The 25,215-nt window shown below is 41.8% G+C and overlaps 1 protein-coding gene across 1 annotated transcript; it reads right to left on the bottom strand.

Annotated features, from left to right (window-relative positions):
* Positions 1-544: 544 nt before the first annotated feature.
* MEX3C (mex-3 RNA binding family member C) lies at positions 545-25,215 on the bottom strand. Its single transcript, XM_008261323.5, has 2 exons — positions 24,315-25,215; positions 545-3,568 (listed from the first exon to the last, which is right to left on the bottom strand). The coding sequence occupies exons 1-2, from the start codon at positions 25,078-25,080 to the stop codon at positions 2,343-2,345; spliced, it is 1,992 nt and encodes a 663-aa protein (XP_008259545.4). The 5' UTR covers positions 25,081-25,215; the 3' UTR covers positions 545-2,342.

Here is a 25,215-nt window from a genome sequence, read left to right as displayed (position 1 = left end):
GTAACAACCTACCCTAATCAGCATAAAATCAATTGTATAAATTGAGTAATATTTTTGTTCACCACAAAACTTTCCAGAAGGTAGTTTTTTTTAACTCAAAGTTAAAAACTTGTACTTTCATATCAGAAAAGTTTTATGATTTGTTGGTAAAAAGGACAAAAGTCCACAGGAGTATACAACCCAAGTAGCATCTAAATTGAATTGAGGATTTCATTTGACAGTAATGTATTAAAAGTAATTACTTACAGTTAGGTCAGTAATGACTATTTATAGCCAACCATACAGACATGTATGTACATCTAAAACCAGGTAAGTCTCCCAAGTTACCATAATACTCACCTCAAGAGCAAGCTAAACTTTTCAACTTAAACAAAGAGCATAAGTGATACCCTCATCACCAAGAACACACTAAAAAAAGCACAACAAGAAAGAGCACACAGGTTGAGAAGGGGGGGGGGAGTGCGTAGAAGAAAATTCTCAATTCTACCAGACAGCCCTCTTCCATTCCTGACTGGATTGTATGAAAAACACCAAGGAGAGTACATTCAAGTTAATGGAAACAAGTCTTTATTAAGTAACTTTTAATATCAGAAAAATAAAACTCTTATAATTCTCTTTACAGCAAATATATAATATCAGTGCTTTGGCCATCTTAAGTTAAAGGCCCTTTATCATAAAATATATGGTTTTAAACTTTACTCAAATTGAATTTATAATCCCTATGACCTCCCTACATATACATAACAAAAGAGTGTAGTAAAATTAGCAAATACTAAACTATATTGATAATTTATCATTCTTAGTTTGTGGTTTTTAGAAACAGTACACGCACCTAATATATGTAGATTCCTTGGCTTATTAGTTGCAGTGTACAATGCAACAAAATACAAAATACATGCTTGGTGAACATTCGTTCATATCTACAAGACGGCAGCTAGAGATTAGGTTTCAATACTGACATTTAACTATCCTACAAGCAGTTAGCATTACATCATAATATGCCATCAAGGCAACTTTTTTATACTGAAAAAATCAAAATAAAAACCGTTATTTGTAAACTTTTATACGAAATGTAACTCTTCAAGTGGAAATAAAAAATAAAATTTGTCTATTTACTATTGAATACACATAGGATTTCAATTTTTGTTATACTGAGAAAAAAAGCTCTTTTGTGTTGGGAAAAATAACGCTTCAAAAAATAATTAGTAGAAAAACCCACCAGTATAATGTTCGTCCTTTCAATGCCAGCACAGATTTGGGAACATACTGAGGATGAAGTGAGAGACATCCACAGGTGAAATGTACAAGTGTATTTTAAAGAAATCATTCCTTGTGATTGGAAATAGTTTTGAAATGAAGTAAAATGATTGGAGGTTGTCACAGCTGCTTTTGTGAATTATGCCAAGGGCATTATCTCCCACCCTCCCCTAAATTACTAAAAAATAAAAATATATTTATAATGTGCAAGACAAATATGAATTGAACATAAAATGTTTCACATTTTGATCTAGTCTAAAAATTAATAGCTTGATCAGACTAATGAATGGAATGTTCGCATCCTCAATTATTAGCCAATATAGGTGCATCCCAAAGCCCTTCCTGAAATGGGAAAACCCAGGCGGCCATTTCCATATTCTCCGAGGGAGGCAATGGGTAGGAATTCACAATTGAGAGAATTGCATTCCTGATCCACTGATCACACCAGCCTTGATTGAGCTCTCTGGGCGAGATGAAGGTCAATGTAGCAGTTTTTGTCCCAAATTATAACCAGTGATCTAGTAAACTGCCATCAGCCCTATTATTACCAATAAGTAATCACAATGCGTTAAAAAATTACTTGCAATCCTGCAGAATTAGGCATAAGTTGTTGTAAAATAAAAAACAAACAAACCTGTTTTGTCAAAACTGGCAGTGTAAAGAAGGCAGCACTGGAAGTGTCTGAATCATCTGTAATGCCAAGTACCCTCCATAAACTCTTAATGTGTAGGCTTTGGGACCCAATGTTTAAAACCTTAGATGTATACATTTTTCTCATAGGCTCACACAACCTACGATCTTCACTCAGCCAAGGTAAACTTCAGCTTTAGCAGTTCTTATACAAGCTATGTCTCTGGGTCTACAGGACAGTATTAATAATTCAAACCAAACTAATAGACAAGAGACCACTTAGGTTTAGTGTTACCATAGCAGCCTTTTATAAGTTTACTAACAACTTTAGCCTAATCCCAATAAAGCCTGATAACAGTCATAAGAATTCATTAGGAAGTTTACTGGGGGGTACCATTATACCCATGCCTTTACGAGTCCATATAGAGATATAGTATTTATGTATATATATATAGTTAAGAGTGAATTTGGATTGCCTGAGTAACAGCTGTCTGGCAAACTGGACATGATGGCGTTCTCTTTTCACAGATCTTGTTGGCACATTCCATGCAGAAGAGGTTGTGGCCACATGGCACTAGGGCAGCAATAACTTCATTCTCAAAGCAAATCACACAATCGTGCTTTCTTCTGGATTCTGGAGGTGAGCTTGAGGTGGAGCCACCATTGGAAGAGGAGTAACTATTGGTACCATTAGAAAAAGCAGGGATGTATATTGGAAGGCCAACATGGTTGCCTGTACTAGGTGGGTCGCTCCTAACCCTCCGAGCAAGTGGATGTTCTATGCTCTCAGGAAATGTAGGAGACAGACGAGGAGTAGATGGCTGACTTCCTCTACGCTGAGTCTTCATGTTACCAGAAGGATCACTCCCAAAGCTAGAGAGTGGGTTAACTGGTTCAAACGGAGTCCAGATAGTTTGAGCAGATGTTGGTAAAGAGTCAAAGGCAGGAGAGTCAACTGCAAGATCTTCCGAGCCCACAGATGGTAGTGTATCTCCAAACCAAAAGTTTCCTGTGCTAAATGGGCTTGTTGGACTGAAGTCAGCCAGCCTATTGCTTCCAAAGTAGGAATCGGTGGAACCACTTCCTAGAGAACTGGAGCTATCATTTCGATAGTTGGATATCATTCTTGCGCGACTAGGAGGAACTGGATTGGAGGAGAGCCACGCAGAGCCAAGAGTGCCACCTTCAAAGCTTACGTCGGTACCATTGTAATGGAAATCATTCTCTTCATTGAGCTCTATATAGTTTCCTGTACGCATGGCAATATGCATCTCTATTTCTTCCCGTGCTCGGTCTACATTTTCCGGCATCCCTGTCACTTCGAAGACAGGCTCCTTATCTCTGCTTGGAGTTACGATGTAGGTATGGGTTTGCTGCTGTATTCTTTTAATAGTTGCTCCTTTGGGTCCAACCACTAACCCCACCACACGATAGGGGACCCTGACTTGGACGGTGGTCTGACCGGGCAGATTAGGACTACATGACAGCCCTCCCAGGGCAGGGCCGTTTTTGTTTCGAGATGCACGAATCATGGAGAAGTGCTCTGCAGCTGAGAGGATTTCTCTTTTGGCCATGGCAACATCTTCTTTCCGTCCAGTCACAACAAAAATGGGCTCTTCACCACGAACAGGTGTCTTGATATACGTGTTTGTCTTGGCTCTCAGTGCTTTAATTTTACAACCTGTTTGAAAGAAAACATTTCATAAGAATCAATATCAACTCCACCAATATTTATAAAGACAAAACACAGAAGGCTCCTATCCAGCTAAATGTCTGGCAATGTGTGTGTGTGTGTGTGTTTTTTTTTTTTTTTTTTTTTTAAATAAAACCTTCCTAATCCCCACTAATGCTCACAGTTTGGAGGTCTTTGATTTGGGACAAGACTGCAACTGGGAGGTATTAAACTCGTAAGTCAGGCTTATTTTCTTCCTTTTGTCAGGAGTCATTGCAAATGATCAATAAAGTAGTCTTCATAGGTAAGCTATCACACGAGTGGGTTTGATTTTCACAGCTCTCATGATTTACCACCTTTTAGGGTTAGATGGCAAAGGGAAACAATGCACATTGTGAGATACTTACCAACTATTTTGTCTCTCCTTTAATTTATACAATAACTCTAAGAACCAGACTTTTAACCTCCTTTTACTGATAAAGGAAACTGAAGCTCAGAAAAACTGTGTACTTTGTCAAAGTTCACACAGCTAATAAGTGGTGCAGCCAGAATTAATCCAGTCTGATTTCAACATCTATAGTACTTCTGTTACCTGTAGCACCTCAGCTTTGGCAATACCACAGAAGTACTGGCACTGACTTCAAATAGACTGCCTTACCATTTTACCTTTTATTCTTGCCCCTGAAAACTCACAATGACAACCAATGCTTGTGGCTAGGTCTCACTTTTGCTTTCGTCAGTCAAATTCTACTTATTAATCACTTTATTAAGGGTCAGTTGTGTTAATCCCCGTCTTGTTTATGCTACCTGTACTCATGCTAGTAACTAAGTTACTTATTATGCAAATTAATGAAATATGAATATAAATATGAATTAGTGAAATATAAATATAAAAGACATTGTTTCTATGGAAGTTAAGCTGAAAATTTCAATAAAGTAGCCTGGGGATAAAAAACTGCTGTTTTATGGGTCAAACAACTACAAAAGCCTCGGGTAAAAAAAGTAAAATAATAATTTGTCTTCTCTGTAAAGATCCTGCTCCATTCAAAAGAATGAGATCCTGGGGCTGGCTCTGTGGCGCAGCAGGTTAATCTTCCACCTGTGGTGCCGGCATCCCATATGGGCGTTGGTTCTAGTCCCGGCTGCCCCTCTTCCAATCCAGCTCTCTGCTATGGCCTGGGAAAACAGTAGAAGATGGCCCAAGTGCTTGGGCCCCCACACCCACATGGGAGACTGGGAAGAAACACCTGGCTCCTGGCTTCGGATTGGTGCAGCTCTGGCCATTGCGGCCATCTGGGAGTGAACCAGTGAACCAACGGAAGGAAGACCTTCCTCTCTGTCTCTCCCTCTCACTTTCTGTAACTCTGTCAAATTATTAAATAAAACCTTTAAAAAAAGAATGAGATACTGTACAGAATACAGGTGCTGAATATGGTCTTATTCAAAAATGACTACCCTAGGGGCCGGCGCTGTGGCTCACTTGGCTAATCTTCCGCCTGCATCCCATAGGGGCACCGTGTTCTAGTCCCGGTTGCTCCTCTTCCAGTCCAAGCTCTCTGCTGTGGCCTGGGAAGGCAGTGGAGGATGGCCCAAGCACTTGGGCCCCTGCACCCGCGTGGGAGACCAGGAAGAAGCACCTGGTTCCTGGCTTCGGATCAGTGCGGTGGTGGCTGTAGTGGCCATTTGGGGAGTGAACCAATGGAAGGAAGACCGTTCTCTGTCTCTCTCACTATTTCTATCTGTCAAAAAAAAAAAAAAAAAGACTACCCTCATTGGCAGATCCAGACTCAAAGGATTGTGTCCCCAAATCCTAGGCATATTTAACATTAAATAAAATATTCAAGAATTACATAACTTTTCATAATTCCAAACTTAAACCAACTTGGGTAATCACTGTTTATCAGTGCCAAGTGTGTAAGGTTTAAGGGTTTTATATTATAATATCAAGTGTCAAATACACAATTAAGGCATAAAACCTTGGAGTTGCACTTTTCAAAGACCTTAACATGAAGCTTGTCAGAACAGATTTGTTCTCATAAACATACCACGCTACACCTTGTTCCTCAGAATACAGAAGCCAGGGACATCCTGTTGACAATTTGAGGTCTTTTCCTTAAATTGCCCTTTCCTATTTCCCCCCAAACAAACGGATCATGTGTAAAAACCCAGATTTTACTAGTAAATAATTTCTACCTTGCATAACTGCAACAGGTTCCCACCCCACACTAAACAGGTCTCCTTCCTCCAGTCTTATCTTATGCCAATCAATTTTCTATACTTTTGTCAGAGGATGCTTTCTAAATAAAGCACAGATCACACGATCACTTCTTTGCTTTATCAGTCATCTTTTACCACAAGGATAAAGTCTAAACAGCACAGTGCACAACTCTGCTTTCATGGTCTCTCTGCCTCTCTCTAGCTTCGCCTCCTGCCACTTCCATTTCCCCCTTCTCTCACTCCTTAAACCCTGTAGAATGCTTTAGTTATATTAACCTCCTGTGGTACATGTCAGTGCTTCCTTGCTTCTAGATCTCGAATACGCCTCTATTTTTGCCTCTTTACTCCTAGCTCTGTTTGCTTTAACTCCTGTTAGTCCTGTAGGTTTTAGGTTGGATGCCTCATCCTCTACAAAGCTTCTATGTTTGTGTGACCTCTCTAGCATTCCCAAAGTGAAAGTTGACTATAATGTAAGGAGATACGTGGGTGGCTATGTTTCATTTGTTGAAAAACAAAATTAAATAAATATATATATATAAGAACCCTGTGCTGGGAGCTGGTTCTGTGGTGTAGTGGGTTAAGCCTCCACCTGCGGCATCGGCATTGGCATCCTATATAGGTACCGGTTTGGGTCCCAGTTGCTTCACTTCTGACCCAGCTCTCTGCTGGTGGCCTAGGAAAGCAGTATAAGACGTCCAAGTGATTGGGCACTCACACCCACATGGGAGACCTGGAGGAAGTTCCTGGTTCCTGGTTTTGGATCAGCCAAGCTCTGGTCATTGCAGCCATTTGGGGAGAGAACCAGTGTATGAAAGACATCTTTCTCTCTGTAACTCTGCCTTTTAATAAATCTTAAAACATATCAAAACAAAGAATCTTGTGTTTTTTATGCATATTTCTCTGAAGCTAATCTTTGTTGTGCTTTAAGACTTTTGTGTTCTGACACCATATTGCTAATCCAATCTTGTTGAAAGGAGTTGATTATGGTAACCTCACTTGCAGTATATTCAAAACAACTTTACTTACTATACTGAACTTTTGGATTTTAACCACAAATGAAGATCCTGTTCCCCCTTTCAACAAACTGTGGAACTTCCCTTCCTCAAAGAGCTTTCCCAGGTTTCTAATTTTTCCTTCATTATATTACATTTTCAAAAATCTTGCTGTTGGTGAAGAGAGCTAGATTAAGAAGAGGGGAGCTAAAGACTAAATTACCAGTTAAGGAAGTAAACCCAACAAACTAATGTTAAAGATGCTGAAACTTTAAGGCTATATTCATTTGAAAAGAGCGTGGGAAGAAAAGGGGCTAATAGCAAATTGCAATCATGTAAGGGCCAGGGGAAAGGGGTGATCTGAGAATCTATCAAGAAATTGTTGGTGAGTCAATTTTCTGCCTCTGTAAGACATGGAAACTTTCATTATAAAGCACTTCCATCTACAATGAACTACAGGAAGATGAAACTGGTGATGTGGCACAAGTTTTATCTACAAATGAACTGGAATATGAGAGCAATGAAACTTCTCTACTATTTGCTTATCCTTTACATAGGCAAAATGTCCAGCAGACTCCCTCATTCAGACTAGTAGGTGTGGCTTGGGGCTGAGATGAAATCACAAGCCACTGAGCAAGAAGTGTTTAATGGAGAGATGCCTAAGAAATCCCAAAAGGGGTATGTGAATTCACAACTAGTCACACTCTCCACTCTGGGAGATGTTATTATTCAGTTACATGACTTCACATTCTGCGCTGCAACAAGCAGGCAATCTGCTGGAATCACATTCCCAGCAGACAGTCCTGCTCATCCTGCAGAAAAATATCGGGCAATTTCTATTAGGAAAAGGGAGAATTAGCCTAAGGATCTAAGGTCGACTCCTTTCAACGTTTACTATTAGAACACTGACTTAAGTAATCGCTTTAAATAAATATTTCTTCGACTATAAGCAATTGTCAGTTGCACTACAGCAAAACACTTTCTGTTTGATACCTAGTAGATATACGCCCCCCCCCCCAAAAGCCCAGATTTATTTATTTATTTATTTGAAAGGCAGAATTACAGAGTGAGAAGCTAGCGCTGGGCTAGGATGAAGCTGGGAGCTTCTTCTGGGTCTCACACATGGGTGTAGGGGCCCAAGGAGTTGGGCCATCTTCTGCCACTTTCCCAGGTGCATTAGAAGGGAGCTGGACTGGAAGACTGTGCAGCTGGGGCTTGAACTACTGCCCTTATGGGATGCCACTGCTGTAGGTGGCCATTTAGCCCACTGCAACACAGCACCAGCCCCGGATAACTGTTTTAACCATAGCAATACATTTAAAGCTACACAAGACACTATCTGGCCTACGGTTGGCACTAACAAATGGGGTGTTTAATACACGGGTCACTGGAAAGAGATGTTTGAGTTTGGACTACATCTGAGGGGATAAAGTCAGGAGACAGGCCTACCCAAAAGGGCCACTGGCAATGAAGTACAGAAAGAAAGAAGGGGATGAAGACAAAGTTAACCCCTTTGAAGTTATCAACAATAAAAACAGGAAAGTACTCCTCTCCCTAAATTTTCAGGAGAGTTTTAAATACAGTACCTTAATTCAGACTGGGAAATAGAAACTTCACCAACTGTAACATTGTTTTTACAGGATCATATATATTCTGAATTTCAAACAACTAACACAGTACTTTCGGACACATTCTAAAGTTGGACACCACTTGAATAGGTAGTGTTTTTATTTTGTTAAAAAGATTTATTTGAAAGGCAGAGTGAGAGAGAGGTCTATTATCTGCTGGTTCACTCACCAGATAATATCAACAGCCAGGGCTGGGCAGGCTGAATCCAAGAGCCAGGAACCCCACCTAGGTTTCCCATATGAATGGCAAGAACCCACGTCCTTGGGCCATCATCAGTTGCTTCCTTTGTACATTAGCAGGAAACTAGATTGGAAGCTGGGACCCTAATTAGGCACTGGGACTTGGGATGTAGGTATCCCAAGTGGCAGCTTAACCTGTCACGCAACAACACCCACCCTGGGTTTTTACAAAGCGACACAAACGAAACAGGAAGAAACAAACTTGCTTTATAATTTGAGGGTGGGGTAGATAAAAAGCTTTTAAGTATTTTAGACTCACTTTCCATTTGGAAATTCAGATTTTTAAAAAAATCATGGAAGAATTCATAATCCCAGAGTGACAAAAAAACTTAGAAGTCATAAGAGTATAATAAAATAGACTATACTTTTATAATCATCTCACTTGTGGCTAATTTCTTTCATACATATACTGTCCCCCCTCAAACACCAAAAATTCAACCAAATAGGTTAAAACAAACAGTTTATAGACAAGTAAACATATAAATGGTTCTGATGATGAAATTCTCATGGGAATTTAGTTATGATTTTTTTCCACCTATAAAATTGTCTACTATCAAAAAGTTTGTAACAATGCTAGCTAAAGGTGGGGAAAGTATAAACTATCCTTTCTGGAGGGCAGACTATACTATCAAATCAAAACTGCCTTGTGCCCTGGGCAGTGCTGTGGCGCAGTAGGGTAATCCTCTGCCTGCAGTGCTGGCATCCCATATGGGCACTGGTTCTAGTCCCGGCTGCTCCTCTTCCAATCCAGCTCTCTGCTAAGGCCTGGGAAAGCAGAAGACGTCCCAAGCACTTGGATCCCTGCACCTGCACAGGAGACCCAGAAGCAGCTCCTGGCTCTGGATTGGCCCAGCTCTGACCGCTGTGGCCATTTGGGGAGTAAATCAGTGGATGGAAGATCTTTCTCTCTGTCTTTCCCTCTCACTGGCTGTAACTCTACCTCTTAAATAAATAAAATCTTAAAAAAAAAAAAAATTCCCTTGTGCCCTACAATCCTGTCTTACTCATCTTGTAGAAATACTTGTTCAGGTGCAAAATGATTTCAGTTATTGTTTGGAGTATCAAGAGGTCAGAACAACTATATAAGGGAGTATCATGTACTCATAAAACAAGCTTATTTGGCCAGGTTAAAAGGGAGACTTACTTTTCATTATGTATTTTAGTTTTTAAGAGCAAGCTTTGAGGCAGACCAATGCACTACCTTTCCCAAGAAATATGATTAAATTAAAAAGAGTATAAAGAGATGACACATTTTGCTAGTCATATCAATTAAGACTTTTGGCTAGTTTTACTAAGATTATTTTAAATTACATGAATAGCAGGGTAAATTATTTCAAAATCTCCAAGCTGAACAACGTTTTGTAGCTCTAAACTGTAAGGACGAACACTTGTTTTCTTACAGTTGCAGTTAAAAATCAACATGTTGATCTGCATCCAAGGTGGTCAGTGGGCAGAAGCCTAGAACAGGCCAATAACTACAATAGCACTAACACATTCATAGTTGTAATTTTAACTTGATTTGGAAGTAAATTCCACAGTGTCTCCAACTTGTACCTGGTGCAGGAACCCACTTTTGCCTTTCTATATCACTGTTGTTGGTGCTCTTTCACCTTAAAACCCTTTAGCTGCAGGCAGGACTCTGGTCCTCCCACTCCCTGGTCTCGTAAAGGATTCTGCCTTGTTCCTAAGGATAAAGAGGGCCTCTCTCAGCTTTACCAAGGAGGTCCTCTGTTGCTGGTAGAGATGAAAGCAAGAAAAGAATTTGAAATTATGGTACGCTTAGTGCTTTCAAACCGTGAGTTACCGTATCAAGTTAGTGGTTTACAATCAGCATTTAAAAAAAAAGAACAGAGGGGGTGGGCATTTGGCCAGTTAAGATGCCTGCACTGCCCCATACTGGGTTTGGTACCTGGATTCAATACCAAGCTCTGGCTCCTGACTCCAGCTTCCTGTTAATGCAGACTACTCTGCGTAGCAGCAAGTGATGGCTCAAGTGATTGGGTCTCCACCACCCACCCAGGAGACCTTGACTGAGTTTCCAGCTTTCACTTCAGCACATTCCACAGACTGAATTAGCTCTGTTTGTCTCTCAAATAAATAAATAGAGAAAAACTATGTGTCTCACATTTTTAGTGAAATATATACAATGGGCTGCAATATTAAAATGTTTGTTTGTTTCTTGATGTGGGTTACAATCAGAAAAGTTTAAAACCACTAGACTAGATCATCTTAAAGGCCACTTTCTAGATCCACAAAACCTAAGAAAGAATGTACTTATAACAGCAAAACCAGCATAGTGATGTAAAGGCATTATTGAGATCTGGGACTAAGAACTGATTCTGCACGTGAAATTCCCACAGCTGAAGACAGTAACACTATATTCAGTTCTGCTCTATGGTCAACCAAAGCAGCTTCTGGAGCCTGAGAGCCCAGAAATATGTATAATATTGAATTTTAATAAACCATTTCCTAACCACCAGAAACATATCTTGGACACCCAGAGCAGAATTTATAACTAATTTTTAAGCCACAGTTCATTTAGGTGGTGGCAAAAAGACCACGTGGCCTATCTACACAATTTGGTCCAATTTTCCAACAGAAAAAGCATTATATAATAAGGAACTGATTTAACACTCAGGTCACTAACAAAGGAGTTTACAGTTAAGCAGAAAAATGAAAGCCAATGGAGTTGTTGACCACTCACTACTAAGTCCTTTCAGCCTCAGTACTTGTACACGTGGTAGTATGGGGAGTAGAATTTTAAGATGGCCCCAAGCGTTCCAGCCCTGGTGTACCCTTTCAGTCAGCCAAACACTACTGGAGGTGCCACTGGGAAGGGACTTTATATGCAATTACAGTCCAAGTCAGTTCTCCCTAAAATGGGGAGATCATCTAGAACATCTGGGTAGACCTGATCTCACCATGAGCCCTTTCCAAGTGTTTTCCAACTGGCTTCAGAAGAGCAAGTCTGATGTTAGCTCTGGCTAACATGGAAGACTGTTGTGAATTGCCTGTGATGATCTTACAGCCAGGAACAGTAGGTGGTCTCTAGGAGTTCAGACTAGAAGGAAAATGGAGACCTTCATGCTACAAACCCAAGGAGATGAGCTTGTGTGAGGACATGAGCCCCAGATGAGAACTGTAGTCTTAGCTAATACCTTGACTTTAGCCTAGTGAGGCCCTGAATAGAGAATTCAGACTTGCACTGTCTGAACTTTCCAACCTACAGAAACAGGTAATTTGTTTTGTTTTAACCTGCTAAATTAGTGGTAACTTACATAGCAGCTAAAAATTATTAGAGTTCTTAAGCCATTAAGGACTCCACAATCAATGCTCCAAGAGAGCAGAGATTAAAATGTTGGGCATCAGCATTACATTCTTATTTAGTAATCTACAAGACATTCTGGAAGGCTTTCAATTAGAATCAAGCAGGGACTTTCGACATGAAACACTATATTTTATTAAGGTGTTAAAAGTTAATATGAGGGTACTTCAAAAGTTTGTAGGAAAATAAAATTAAGTCTATTGTGATGAAAAATATTTTAAGAGATTCATATTTTATTTGAAAGGTAGAGTTAGAGAGAGGGAAAGACTGAGAAATCTTCCATCTGCTGGTTCACTCACCCAAATGGCTGCAATGGCCAGGGCTGGGCCAGGAGCCTGGAACTTTATTTAGGTCTCCCATCAGGGTGGCAGAGACCCAGGTCCTTGGGCCATCTTCTGCTGCTTTACCAGGTGCATTAGCAGGGAGCTGGATGGGAAGTAGAGCAGCTGGGACTTGAACCAGCACTTCAATATAGGATACTGGTGTTGCAGGTGATGGTTTAACCTGCTGCCAGTCCCTGGTGCAAAAAATGTTGAAATCCATGCATAGTTTTCTCATAATACATATTTTTGGGGACCTTATATAAAAAGATTAGACATCGTTTTCCTGGTCTTTAATTTGCTTATGATCCGCTTTGGTTTTCTAATGCTGCCATAACAAGTTACAATGACTTCAATGATGCAAATTTATTATTTTCAAATATACTCACATTTTTACATATATTTATTATTTACAGTTCTGGTGCTCAGAAGTCTGACATGGCCTGTTCCCGTCTGGGAGCTCCAGGAGAAGGTCTATTTCCTTATACAGGCTGTTGGCTGAATCTGGGGGCTAGCAGTTAACAGACTGAGCTGCCCTGGTGGCTACCAGCTGAGTACAGTCCCAACTTCTAGAGGTCACTTCTCGGCACGTCACTCCCTTCCTTCATCTTCAGAGCTAGCAAGGAAGGCTCCGTTCTCATGCTACAAAACCTCTTTTTCTCAGGTCTCAGACCCAGTTGGGAAGCTTTTCTGTTCTTAGAGACCCAAGCAATTACACTGGGCCCACCAATATGACGTCAAGCAACTCTCCCAAGCAGGGTCCACACCCTTCGTCACATTTGCAGACTTGCCAAATATGGTAACACACTCAGTCTCTAGGAGGTTACAGTATGGACATCTTGGTAGGGACATCTTCGGGTGGGAAGAATTATTCTTCCTATCACATTAACCTTTTCCTTTCCTCTAATTATTTCCCCCTTCTTCCAAGTACCTAATTTTGAGTTATGTATTTGGTTCGTGGAAATTTTAAACCCCAACCCAAGAATAGTAACCCAATGGCCATGGCAGGAAAGGTTTGGGGAAGTACAGGCAATGGAATAGGATGAGGCGACAGAGCTAAGTCAAATAGGAAGAAAAGAAACACACAGTTATGTGCCGCATCAACAGCATGTCAGCCAGTGACTGACCACATATGGCTGGTGGTCCAAATATGTTGCCTCGTGAAACCATAGCTTAGTTTGCATAGGCACACTCTGTGCATTGGCTAAAGTAATGTGTTTCACGTAATGCATGACTGTATAAGCCAAGTGTTGACAAGAACTCCTACCAGATGACTGTGTTTATGTTGAGAAGTGAGTGGCGTGGTAGGAAAGCTGTCTCCCACCTGTCCTACGGGCTCTGTCCTGGTGTTTCTAGTCAAGTCACTCCTTCTAGGGAAGAAAAGCCCTTTACCAATCAGAGATAGAAGTTCCCTGTAATGCTTGAACTCACCCACTCAAAAGTTAAGCTCCCTACTTCCAGGTGATATAAAGGAACCATCATCATTTCTGCTCCCAGGGAACTCAGTCTAAAGGGAAAACTGTTATGCAAGCAATACTGATAAGGTGACTGCTTTAATGAAAACACATATAAAGCAGTAGGTGCAAAGAAGATGCCTCTACCGCTTACATGAAGTGAAAGGTGGCTTCAAAAGCATTTGAACTGAAGCTTAAAGAAAGTGGTTTTGCCTGGGTGGGAAGAATGGAAAAACCTAAGTGCAAAAGCAGGGGATAAAGAATACAGGATGGGACAGTGGTGAGCTCACAAGATGACATTGGGTCAATCTTGTGAGAGCTTGAAGTGACTAAAGGGTAAAATGGCGGGGGATATGGCTGGAGGGGAAGCAGAAGTCTTCAATGTCAGACAAGAGAATTTAAACCTTATCTTGTAGGTGCAAAGAATTCTGAGTAGAGGAGTGACATGATCAGATACTTAGGTTAGTGGAAGCTTAAAAGATGGAAAAAGAGACTGGAGGCTTACCTTAATAGGCTATCATTAACAATCATTTGAAAAAATTCTGAGAAATAAAAGATCGTATGCAGAGCAGGGACTATGTATGACCACTGTTATGTTCTAACATTTATTATATTTATTTCAAATTTTTGAGTTTTGATAAAGTTAAGTTCAGAAATTATGTTCATTATATTTCCCATTTATTTCATGTATTAGCTATGTATATAATGTGATTCAATAACGCTCAAACCCTTACAAACATCAAAGCTGCATTATGTGTATATTTTCACTTTTGGTAGTTCTTTGGGTATAGCTTTCTTCAAAAAGCATCTAGGGGAAATCATTACTCACTCTCTTTAATAAAGATGGGGAGAGAAGTGTGGAATCTGAGTAGCTCTTTTACCTTCAAAATATTTCTTTGGTTTGATAATAAACCCCTGCCCCTTCTGCTCCCCCCCCCCCCCATAAGTGGCCATTACCCACCTTCTCACCCTGACACCATCACCTCTTAACCATATCTTGTTTCTGTTCTCTCTGTTCAGATATTTCCTTAAGTAACCTGAAAAACCTTACTAGCACATATCTTTCTCCAAGTGACCTTTTGGAAAAGATGAAATATATGTGTGAGAGGCCTTTTGGAAAAGATGAAATTGTATGTGTGAAAAGTTCCAGAACACAAGAATACAAACTAAGGTATAATACTATTATAGCTACCACACTGAGTCATTTAAGGCCCAGTTCAAAGGAAACAATACAAAGAGCAAAAAACTGACTATCTGCAGGACTGGGTTCCAATCTACCAACAGTATGGGCTGTTTCATGTTATGTCACTCAGCCACCAGGTCTTTCCCAATGCTTATACATTATGATCATGTTTCTCTTTTCCTAGCAAATACAGTCACCTCTAATCCACAAAGTGTTCCGGACAACAGACACCACATTTCATGTGCACATGTCTATTCTTTCCTCAAGGAAAGGCTGGTGGAGCGACGGCTGGGAACAGATAGACCAACACTTGCCAGTGTTGGGAACTTAACAGGGCACTGAAGCTTCACCTTTCCTGCATGCACAAGGGACCATGAGTATACATTTTTCTCACTGAATAGTTGTATTAAAAGCTTATTGTAATATCTTTTATTCAGTTCAATGCTCAGCAAAAGGGAGCTTTTATTTATTTTTTAAAACACTACTTCTCCACCTCTCCCAGCAAGTATTTCTTGAGCAAATTCAGCTCTCACCTGGCAGACTGGACTTAAGCTTTGAAAACAAAAATTTACAGAGTGCTTTAGGAATTTTCTAAGCTCTCTCCTAGATACAGCTACATTTAATCATCATAATAGAGTGCTTTAGGAAGGGCAGAAAAGAGGTTCATCGAACTGCTCAAGATATGTAAGCTATAAAATTTTTATCTCAAACGTAAGTTGTTTAATTCCATACTCCTTTCGCTACTCTCTATGACTTATTCCTAAAAGCATATCATTTCATATTTCATGATATATTACAATTAATGAGTGATCATATTACTTAATGATTTTACAGAAAATAAGGTCTTTTTCCCCTTGAAAGAGTCTAATGGACTAGTCAAAAGTTCCTTTCACTTTATAAGAACTCAATTTCAGTATTACATCTCCCAAAGACTGATAAACATCAGCTAAATCCCAACAGGAGTTTCTAATGCACACAATTCAGTATTTTAGATAAGTCATTTGAGAACTGATTGCATCCCCCAAATATACAATATAGGAAGAATAGTTTTTCACATGTCCTTCTTATAGCTTTAATTGTTTTCCCCCACTTTTTATTTATTTGGCAGACGGAGATTTGCTGGTCACTACACAAATGCCTGCAACAGGTGGGGCTGGGTTATGCTGAAGCCAGGGGCCTAGAACTCAATCCTGGTCTCCCATGTGGGTAGCAGGGACCCCAACAGTACTTGGGCCATTACTTGCTGCTCTACAGGTGTGCATTAGCAGTTAGTTGGAAGCCGAAGTGCAGTTGGGACTCAAATCCAAGAACTCTGAGATGGGATGCAGGTGTCCCAAGTGGCATCTTAATCACAGTGCTAAATTCCCCCCTCTAAAGTAAAAATTATTGACTTCTTTGTTGTTGTTGTTAAGAATATACTTTGAGGGGCCAGCACTGTGGCGTAGTGGGTAAAGCCGTGCCTGCAGTGCTGGCACCGAATATGGGTACTGGTTCAAGTCCTGGCTGCTCCACTTCTGATCCAGCTCTCTGCTACGGCCTGGGATAGCAGTAGAAGATGGCCCAAGTCCTTGTGCTCCGGTACCTGCGTGGGAGACCCCGAAGAAGCTCCTGGCTCTGGATAGGTACAGCTCTGGCTGTTGCAGCCATTTAGGGAGTGAACCAGCAGATGAAAGACCTGTGTGTCTCTCTCCCTGCCTCTCTGTAACTCTGGCTTTCAAATAAATAACTCTTTAAAAAAAGAAAAAAATACACTTCAATTCACTTTAGGGATCAGTACAAAAGCACTTCAGCCATCTGGAAAGTGAATGGACACATGATCCCTGTCTCTATTTTTCTCTACCAAATAAATTTTTTTTTCTAAAAAAAGGTCTCTAGTTCTGAATGAATAGTTGAGGGGACAGTTTTAGGAAACAAACTTAGAAAAATTTAGATTGTGAAAACTAAACTAGCAAAACTGGGAGCAGGTATCAAATCAACCTAACTGCTAAATGAAAATCTGATTTATTTTTACAAATGATTTTAGGTACTCACTCTCCTTGGACAAAAAATTAGACTGTAACAGGTATGAATGAGAGGGGGCTGGCGCTGTGGCATGGCAGGTAAAGCCTCTGCCTGCAATGCCAGCATCCTATAAAGGGCACCAGTTTGAGTTTTGGCTATTTCAATATGAATCAAGCTCTCTGCTATGGCCTGGGAAAGCAGTGGAAGATGGCCCAAGTGCTTGGGCCCCTGCACCCAAATGGGAGACCAGGAAGAAGCTCCTGGCTCCTGGATCGAGCCCAGATCCGGCTGTTTTGTCCATTTGGGGAGTGAGCCAGTGGGTGGAAGATTCTCTCTCTCTGCAACTCTGCCTTTCAAATAAATAAATGAATTAAAAAAAAAAAAAAAAAGAGGTATGAGAGATGATCCATCCAGCCCAACTTCATTTTATATGTGAAGAAAATGAAGCCTAGAATTGTCCTGTTATAAACTAGTGGCTCTAAAATCATCATTCTCGCAACCTGCCTTACCTTCCTTGTTCACAAATTTTAGGGGAGGTGAATTCTCTGCATGTACAAGTTATTTAAAACAAAACAAAACAAAACAACACCAGAGGTACTAAAGAGGACCCCCTTGCCCCCAAATGCACATCTTTTTTCACTTATTTTACACAGAAGACAAAAAACAAAACAACACAAAAACACAAAACCTAGTGTTTCTTTCTGGCCTTTCACTAACAGTTGAAATAGCCATAAGAAGGTATAAATTAGAGATGAAAGGTAGAACAGTTTTCCTTCTAGTGAGATGTAAATTATGCTCAAGTCCTTCAGCATATGTTAATAGAAATTATTTTTGTTCGGGTATCATATAATGGACTAGATTATTTGTAAATAATTCTCTTCCAGATTAGCTTAGTTCTTTACTAGGAAATATACTTCCAAACCTCCAATTTTTAATACATTCTAAAACATACAAAGTGGGTAACTGATTTGTCTAAGACAACAGACAACAAGTGGTGAAATTAACATGAGTTTTCTAACTTTAAGCTTAATGTCGGTTCCTGCAGTATCCTAAATGGTATGTGGGACATATACGGCAAAGGGGAAGGGAGGGTGTGCAAAGAAGGCAGCTAGTAATAAAAACATCAGCCCCAAATGCAATTATTTTACACTGGTGACCTTTTAGGGAGGTATCCTCTAGTTGTTGGAACCATTTCTCTTCAATCACATTCAAGACCAGTTTTTTTATGCTTACCTTCAACTAACAGTTTATTAAAGAATTTAATCATTTTAAGGCCTAGTCTTATTATTCCATGTTATAACTTTACCTGTGGTCAAAGCAGGCTTCACTGCAGTAACGAATTATAGAACTTGCTTACTAGACAAAAGTAACAAACCACGTACACTGTCCTTAAAATCCAAACACTGGCACTGAAGAGGTTCTATAGTTACTCAGTTTAACCGAAAACTCTCAAAATCAATCATAGAATACAGATTTGAAATACGCAAACAGCACTGGCCCATGAATACATTCAATTTAGTATAGCTGTTTGGTAATCCTAACATTAGAAAATTATTCTCAAAGGCTTAAATATTAGATTTAACCTTTGTTAATCTCTGTATTGTAACTAATGGTAGCATGGAGAAAAGAAAAAAGTAAATTCACAAATTACGATATGTATGTAAGCCATTTGGGAAGCATTAAGGATGCAGTTTAGTAAATAATAATACTAAAAATCACTTCAGAATCACCTATCAGTGGAGTTTTAAAATAATTATCCAGTCTACTGAGTTTCCTAAATACTTTTTTAGAGCTGCAAATACATGTAGTAGCTTATGAACATTTTAATCTATTTTTTTCAAGTTCAACTAAATTATAAATTCTATATGGCAGAAATTACACTGTTTAAAATCTTGCAACACTGATTTGTACTGTGTACATAAAATAGTACGTGGCAGCCGTCGTGACTGTTCATTAATATTCCAGCTCTCTCCTTATAGGAACTCTGTAAAGCACATTCTCACCCATCTGAAGTAAGGTGTGTCCAGGTGAGTCACTCAGATTAATAAAACATGAGTGGATGCGATAAGTATTACTTCCGGGTCTAACATTTAAAGGCCAGTGTGTGCCATGCAATAGTCTCTCATCCTCTGGCACTAGGGGAGATCCTTAACATTTGAGATGGTGGCTGCTCTGTTGGCTTGAATCCCTGAATGATTAAAATGAGCAGAGCCCCTGTGAACAAGAAATTAACCCTGGCTGTCTTAACATGGAGATGTCAGGGTTCTTTGTTACAATAGCCATAGTGCCAGTACTTAACACATACTCAGACACCGGCTGGTCCTAGTTCTATTACAGTAGGACAATGTGCGAAGAATGTGTGTCTCCTAATGCTGAGAAAAGGTGAACAACATTAAACAGAATGGCTCTAAATCAACTTCAGATTGACTTTAATGAAAGTAACATGGGCTTATCAACTGTAGTTTCACATGTCAATTTTGTACTATCCAGAATCTCTAGAAGTACTGTAGATATGATTGAGCCCAGCTGCAAGAGATCTTAAGTGTAGGGAATTTAAGTGACATGCCCAAGTTTACAAAGTGAATTGTTGGCAAAGAGTAATCAGAATCCAGGAATAACTATTTCTCATTGCTGCCTCTTTCCAATACAGCTGAACAGAGTCCTACAGGTAATTTGGTTTAGCGTGCATTATTTATTTTTACATTGAAACAAATTCTAAAGCATTTTTACATTTAGTTTGGGACAAAAATATTAAATTTTCCATACATTCTTCAATTTGTACAAACATTAAACAAATTAAAAACTGAATATACTAAATTCTTCTTCATAACTCAACATTACCTTTCTTCAAAAAAAGTAAGATGTATGAAAGAACTACCTAAAATTCCAACCCATTAACACTGCTGAGAATTCTTCCATGTACAAATCTCTAGAAGCATACTAATTCTTAAATATGTGGCTGGTTGGATCATTTTTAGGACGTTGGTCACCAGTGAGTAGAAGATATGCCTTTGAATTACCACTTATTTTCCATTTCATCCCTAGTGAATCAGAATAGTTCATTAACTGAATAAGGCAGGAAGAAAATGCCATGGATTTCCCAGCCATCTGCAAAACTGAATTGTTCCCAATGGCCCCAGAGCTAACAGTACAAACCATTATCAACTAAACTTAAATATTAAAGCCTAGAGAAGTTTTAATTTTTAACGTTTACACACATACACACACACATTAACTTTATGAACTACAAATGATAGTGGATTTTCTTAAGTAAACTAATTTGAATAGTGGTATTTTAAATTATGCATACTAGAAATCCAGTATCCTAACTTCAGATGAGTAGAACAGGACTTAACCCAGAATACTGTTAACCTTCCAAAGCAGAATGTTTCAGTAGTTGGAAGGAAGCAATGTGAAGTGGAATGAACTTTATCTTTGATGTCAAACCAACTAGTCTAAAGCTAAGTTCTATGACTTGAGCAATTCACCCAGCAGGGTCAGATGGCACTGGTAAAGTACTGAACACCAAACTAGCACAAACAAGACCAACAGCATCCTTCCCCAACAAGAAAGACTGTGCTTTGGCATTATTTTGAAACTGCTTATCATGAAATGTATCTTTTCATAAATAGAAAATTCATGTAAAGCAAAACCAAGCTTGCTTTCTTCTAGTCAAACTCAAACTCATACACACCTTATTTTAGCTGGGCTAGAGCCTACAGAGGAGGTTCCACTGTAAGAAACTGTGAAAAATGGTCACAGGGAAGCATTTTAGCAACGTAAAACAATGTAAAGGATTGTTTGAAAGGTGATAACACACCATATCACTAGAGTCAAAGTAGTTCAATAAAGAAGAAAAAAAGTCCAAAATGGCTTATTTAGTGATAGCCAAAACAGGATGCAACTTGAGTGCAGGAAAAAATTAGAACTCCTATATCTATTTTTATTGCATTCTTTGAGATTTTTAAACATGTTTTATACTACATTAGCATATACACTGTTCATAAATATCCAGATATTGGGAATATAACCTCTTTTTGGACAAGATGTACAAATAAAAAGTCTGGAGATGATTTTTCTAGATTATGAGACTAGAGAACACATCACACCATCAAGAGTTCTTTTTATTAAAAAAAAAAAAAAGATTTATTTATTTGAAAGTCGGAATTACAGAGAGAGAGGAGAGACAGAGAAATCTTCCATCCTCTGGTTCACTCCCCAAATGGCCGGAGCTAAGCCCATCTGAAGCCAGGAGCCAGAAGTCTCTCCTGGGTCGTCTTTGCTGGTACGGGGCCCAAGAAATTGGCCCATCCTCTGCTGTCTTCCCAGGTGCCCTAGCAGGGAGCTGGATCGGAAGTAGAGCAACCAGGACTCATACGGGATGCTGGCAGTGACTTTACCTGCTATGCCACAGTGCCGGCCCTTAGACTTCTATCTGAACTCACTTTTTAGTCTACTGGGCATCAATGGCTAGAATAAAACCCACTGAGTAAAATTAAACCTCTTGGGGCAGGCATTGTGGTGTAACAGGTTAAGTCGCTGTCAAGCAATACTGGTATCTCATATGGGTGCTGGTGGGAGACCTGGATGAAGCTCCTGGCTCCTGGCTTTGGCCATTGAGGCCATCTGGAGAGTGAACCAGCAGATCAAAGATCTCTAATTTTTTCCCTCTCTTTCAAATAAATAATATAAATCTTAAAAATTTTAAACCTGTTATCCACTGTTAATTTATGTTGTGGCTACTACGGAATAGATCTAAGTCTGCAAAATTTGGTCTTCAAATATATTGTGACTTATTTTTGATACTCTTATTCTAAAATGTTTTTGATTATCAATAAGCATCTTTAGTTCCTGGCTTTATTTTACAGAAATATTGGTTTCACAATAGATGGAAAGCGTAACAACAAAAAACAGGGCCCTTCCATTTACAAAGGACCATATGCTACCAGAGGGCATGAATACTCAGTGTTTGAAATACTCTGCCAACTTGCATGACCATCAAAATCAGTGGTTTGTATTTGTGACACTGGAACCAGAGGCCATCTAATTTGAGTTGCTAGTCTATGTGACTCAGAACTCCATTTGTCCTAATCTTGAACTCACAAATGTCTCCATCTGTGACATAATTATTTCCAAAACCAATTAACAGATGTCAAACAGCAAATTATGACTTTAGGTAATGAATAAAATGGCAGGAATGGATAATTCTTAAGTATGAAAATGTAGCACCCCCAAAGCAAACTGGAAAATGAAATGATTTGTCCTGTTTTACTCACTTGAGACAGGCAGATACCATCCCATGGGGAAACAATGGCACTATAAAAGGGTGTGAACACTAGAAGTCACCTGGTTCTCCACAGGAGTGTGCAACTACTTCATAGGTTTCATGTCCATGATGCTGGGGTGTGGGGCTGGCAAAGGGACTGCCAATGATCCACTAGTCAAATAAATGGTTCAAAACAGAAAAGGGCAAGACTGTCTGCTCTTAAGATTTAGGGTGATGACATACTTTTAACATTACTGTCCACTCTGGGAAAATACTAAGTGCAAAAGGAATAGTCAGCAACTTGTCTTCATGTCCCAAGACATGAACAGAGTCACATTTTTCTCATTATCCAATAAGCACAGCCCTAAAAACTAAAACTTTGCTATCATGTAATGGATGGTACAAAACAAACTTGGAGCTAATTTGATTACTTTTAAATAATGGATTTGCATAAAAGGTAGCAGTTTGCACAATTAAGGATCCTTTTATGTCGCTTAAAAGATATAATGAAGAACTAAAGTTTATTATTAAACTAAACCTACAAAATATACCATATCTTTCCCTTAGTGAAGCTGGCAGGCAAACATTCTTTTCCTTTGTGATCCGACCCCGCAGCCTAAGCGCACTGAAGCACCCTGTGGGAGGAAGTAGCATCTTGCATTCAGGGATCTCCACGCTCTGGCCAGGACACAGGCTTCCCCAGTCCTCCCCATCACTCCCTTTCACAGATACGCGACAGCACCGAAACGCAACACTACCTGCCCACCACACTTAGAAGTTACTCTTACTCACTTTCTTCAAGCTCTCTGTGTTAAACTTACTTCCCATTCTGAAGGCCCTGGAGGATGCATGTTCTCCTGGGATTGTTCTGTTTGCTACACTACCGTCAGTGCCATTGGGTTCACTTTAATGTCATTCTCCTATTGATCATACTATTAGCTTCTTAGGGGCAGAAAGTTTGTCTGAATCAACCTCTCTTTCTCAATTCAATTACCATAATCTCAATGCCTGGGGCAAAATGTGAGCTTGATACAGAGCAGTTCTTCAGTGTTCTCAAGTGTGTGGCTAACTCACTCTGTATCTACAAGTTTAGAGGTTCTAATTTTATCTTATGTTGGTGAAACAGTTCTCTCCTGGATTATTATCCTAGGGATCTCCGCAAATAAACAAGGCGTGTGAAACCGAGTTCCCAGATCCACCGCAGGAATAACAAAGTTTTCACTTGAATGGCCTAAGCCTTAAACAGCGCCTTTCAGTGCCAAACACCAGGCTATCTCCATCCAGCTCTGAGACGGCTCTTCCTTTAATGAATATCTTACAGGAAAGAAATGAGACAACGTGGATCTGGGAAACCACCATTTTGACAGACCTCTTATTTATGTGTACTTAGACCACTTGGGAAAGATGAGATCATTTCAGCAGCAGCGCCATCATCTCTCTCTGACCCCAACAATGCTCCCAACCTAACAGTCCACAGGCGTGCATCAGCCAGGCCACAGCACGTCGCGGGAAGGCGGCACCAGGTAACACGCACCCCTCTCCTAAAGGGGAGAGGAGCAACACGAGAGAGCACGGGACTTTCCCTGAAAATGTCGGCTCCAGAGGTACTCCGGGCATCCCCTTCCCCCACCTCCACAAATCTACTCCTGGAATCCGAGACATAGGTCCTTTGTCTGCACGAGGTGGGAGGAGTCTGTCTGCAGCGCTGGTGCGCTGGCGAGCGAGGAGGAGAATGGACTGAAAACTGGACCAACGCATAAAGTTCCTTCATGACCTTACCGGCCCGTTGTGTGTGTGTGTGTGTGTGTGTGTGTGTGTTTTTCCGGCGTGCACACCCAAGCGTTCTAAAACATAGCCCGCGTGCCTTTCCCAGAGTGAGAACAAAGAGCTCGAGAGGAATGCGGCGAGGCCGACAGAGTTAGGCTGCTCTGGGAAGTCAAGTTCCGCAGCAGCCCAGGGCCGGGCGGGGGGCTCCGGCCGCCTCAGCATCCCTCGCCTCTCCCACCCCGTCCCTTCCTCCGTCGGAAGCGGCCGCGCCAAGCCGGGCGAGCGCTCTGACAAGCCCCGGGGCCGCCCACCCCCGACCCACTCGCCGCGGACACCCCGCCCAGGCCCCTTCCCGCACTCACCCTGGCGGCCCACGATCTCGGCGACGTGTTCGGAGCTGGGCACCGGCACGCACTCGGTGGTGTTGACGCTCTTCCTCCGCAGCAGGGCCGCCTGCTCCCCGTTCAGCGCGGCCGCCGCCGCCGCCGCCCCGCAGCCGCCGGGGCCGTAGGCGTGGGACAGCATCGCCGCCATCATGCCCTGGGCATCGTCCCCTCCGTACAGCACCCCCGCCGCCGCCGCCGCCTCCCGCGCATCGAAGCCTGCGGCCGGCAGCAGCACCGAGCCCAGGGGCCCGCCCGGGATCGGCTGGCTCTGCGAGGCGGCGGCCGCGGGCGGCGACAGCAGCAGCAGCGACGGCCGGTCCTCCTCCTCGGCCTCGTTCAGCTCCTCCTCCTCCAGCAGCTCTCCGTCCAGCTCCGCTTCCTCCGCCTCCTCCTCGTCCTCCTCCAGCTCCAGCTCGGCCGCCTCCGGGGCCGCGGGCCGGCCGGGCGGCGCCCGCTCCTCAGGAGACAGCCCCGCCGCCCGCCGGGCCTGGCCCTGCGCCGCCGCCGCCGCCGCCGCCACCGCCGCCGCCGCGGCCCGGAGCGTCGGGGCGCCGGGCTCCGCCGGGCTGGGGTCGTCGAGGCCTAGCGCGGCCAGGCGCTCCCTCAGCAGCAGCCCGTCCCCCTCGAGCTCCGGGCCGCCCGCGGGCGGCGGCAGCGGCGGCGGCGGCGGCGGCGGGGGCGGCTGCGGCAGGGGGGCCGGGGCCGCCGCCAGGGCCAGGGCCGCGGAGCTGCCGCTCGGCATCGCGGCGGCGCGCTGTCAATGGCGGCGGCGGCGGCGGCGGCCGGGTCAGGCGCGGCGGGCGGCGGGCCCCATGGCGGACAGGGCCCGGGCCCTGCGGAGCGCAAACACCTTTCCTCTGGGGCGGCGGCGGGGCCG

Source organism: Oryctolagus cuniculus, chromosome 10 (genome assembly GCF_051225735.1).
Source record: "Oryctolagus cuniculus isolate XC-2025 breed Fujian yellow rabbit chromosome 10, ASM5122573v1, whole genome shotgun sequence".
NCBI lineage: Eukaryota > Metazoa > Chordata > Mammalia > Lagomorpha > Leporidae > Oryctolagus > Oryctolagus cuniculus.
The sequence above is the reverse complement of the archived record's forward strand: the minus strand, read 5'-3'. Positions and strand labels throughout refer to the sequence as shown.

Bases quoted from the DNA above. Each gene is read 5' to 3' on its own strand.
- MEX3C (XM_008261323.5), bottom strand. From the start codon at position 25,080: ATGCCGAGCGGCAGCTCCGCGGCCCTGGCCCTGGCGGCGGCCCCGGCC. The intron at 3,569-24,314 runs GTGAGTGCGGGA...TCTTTCAAACAG, and splicing joins CGAGATCGTGGGCCGCCAGG to GTTGTAAAATTAAAGCACTG.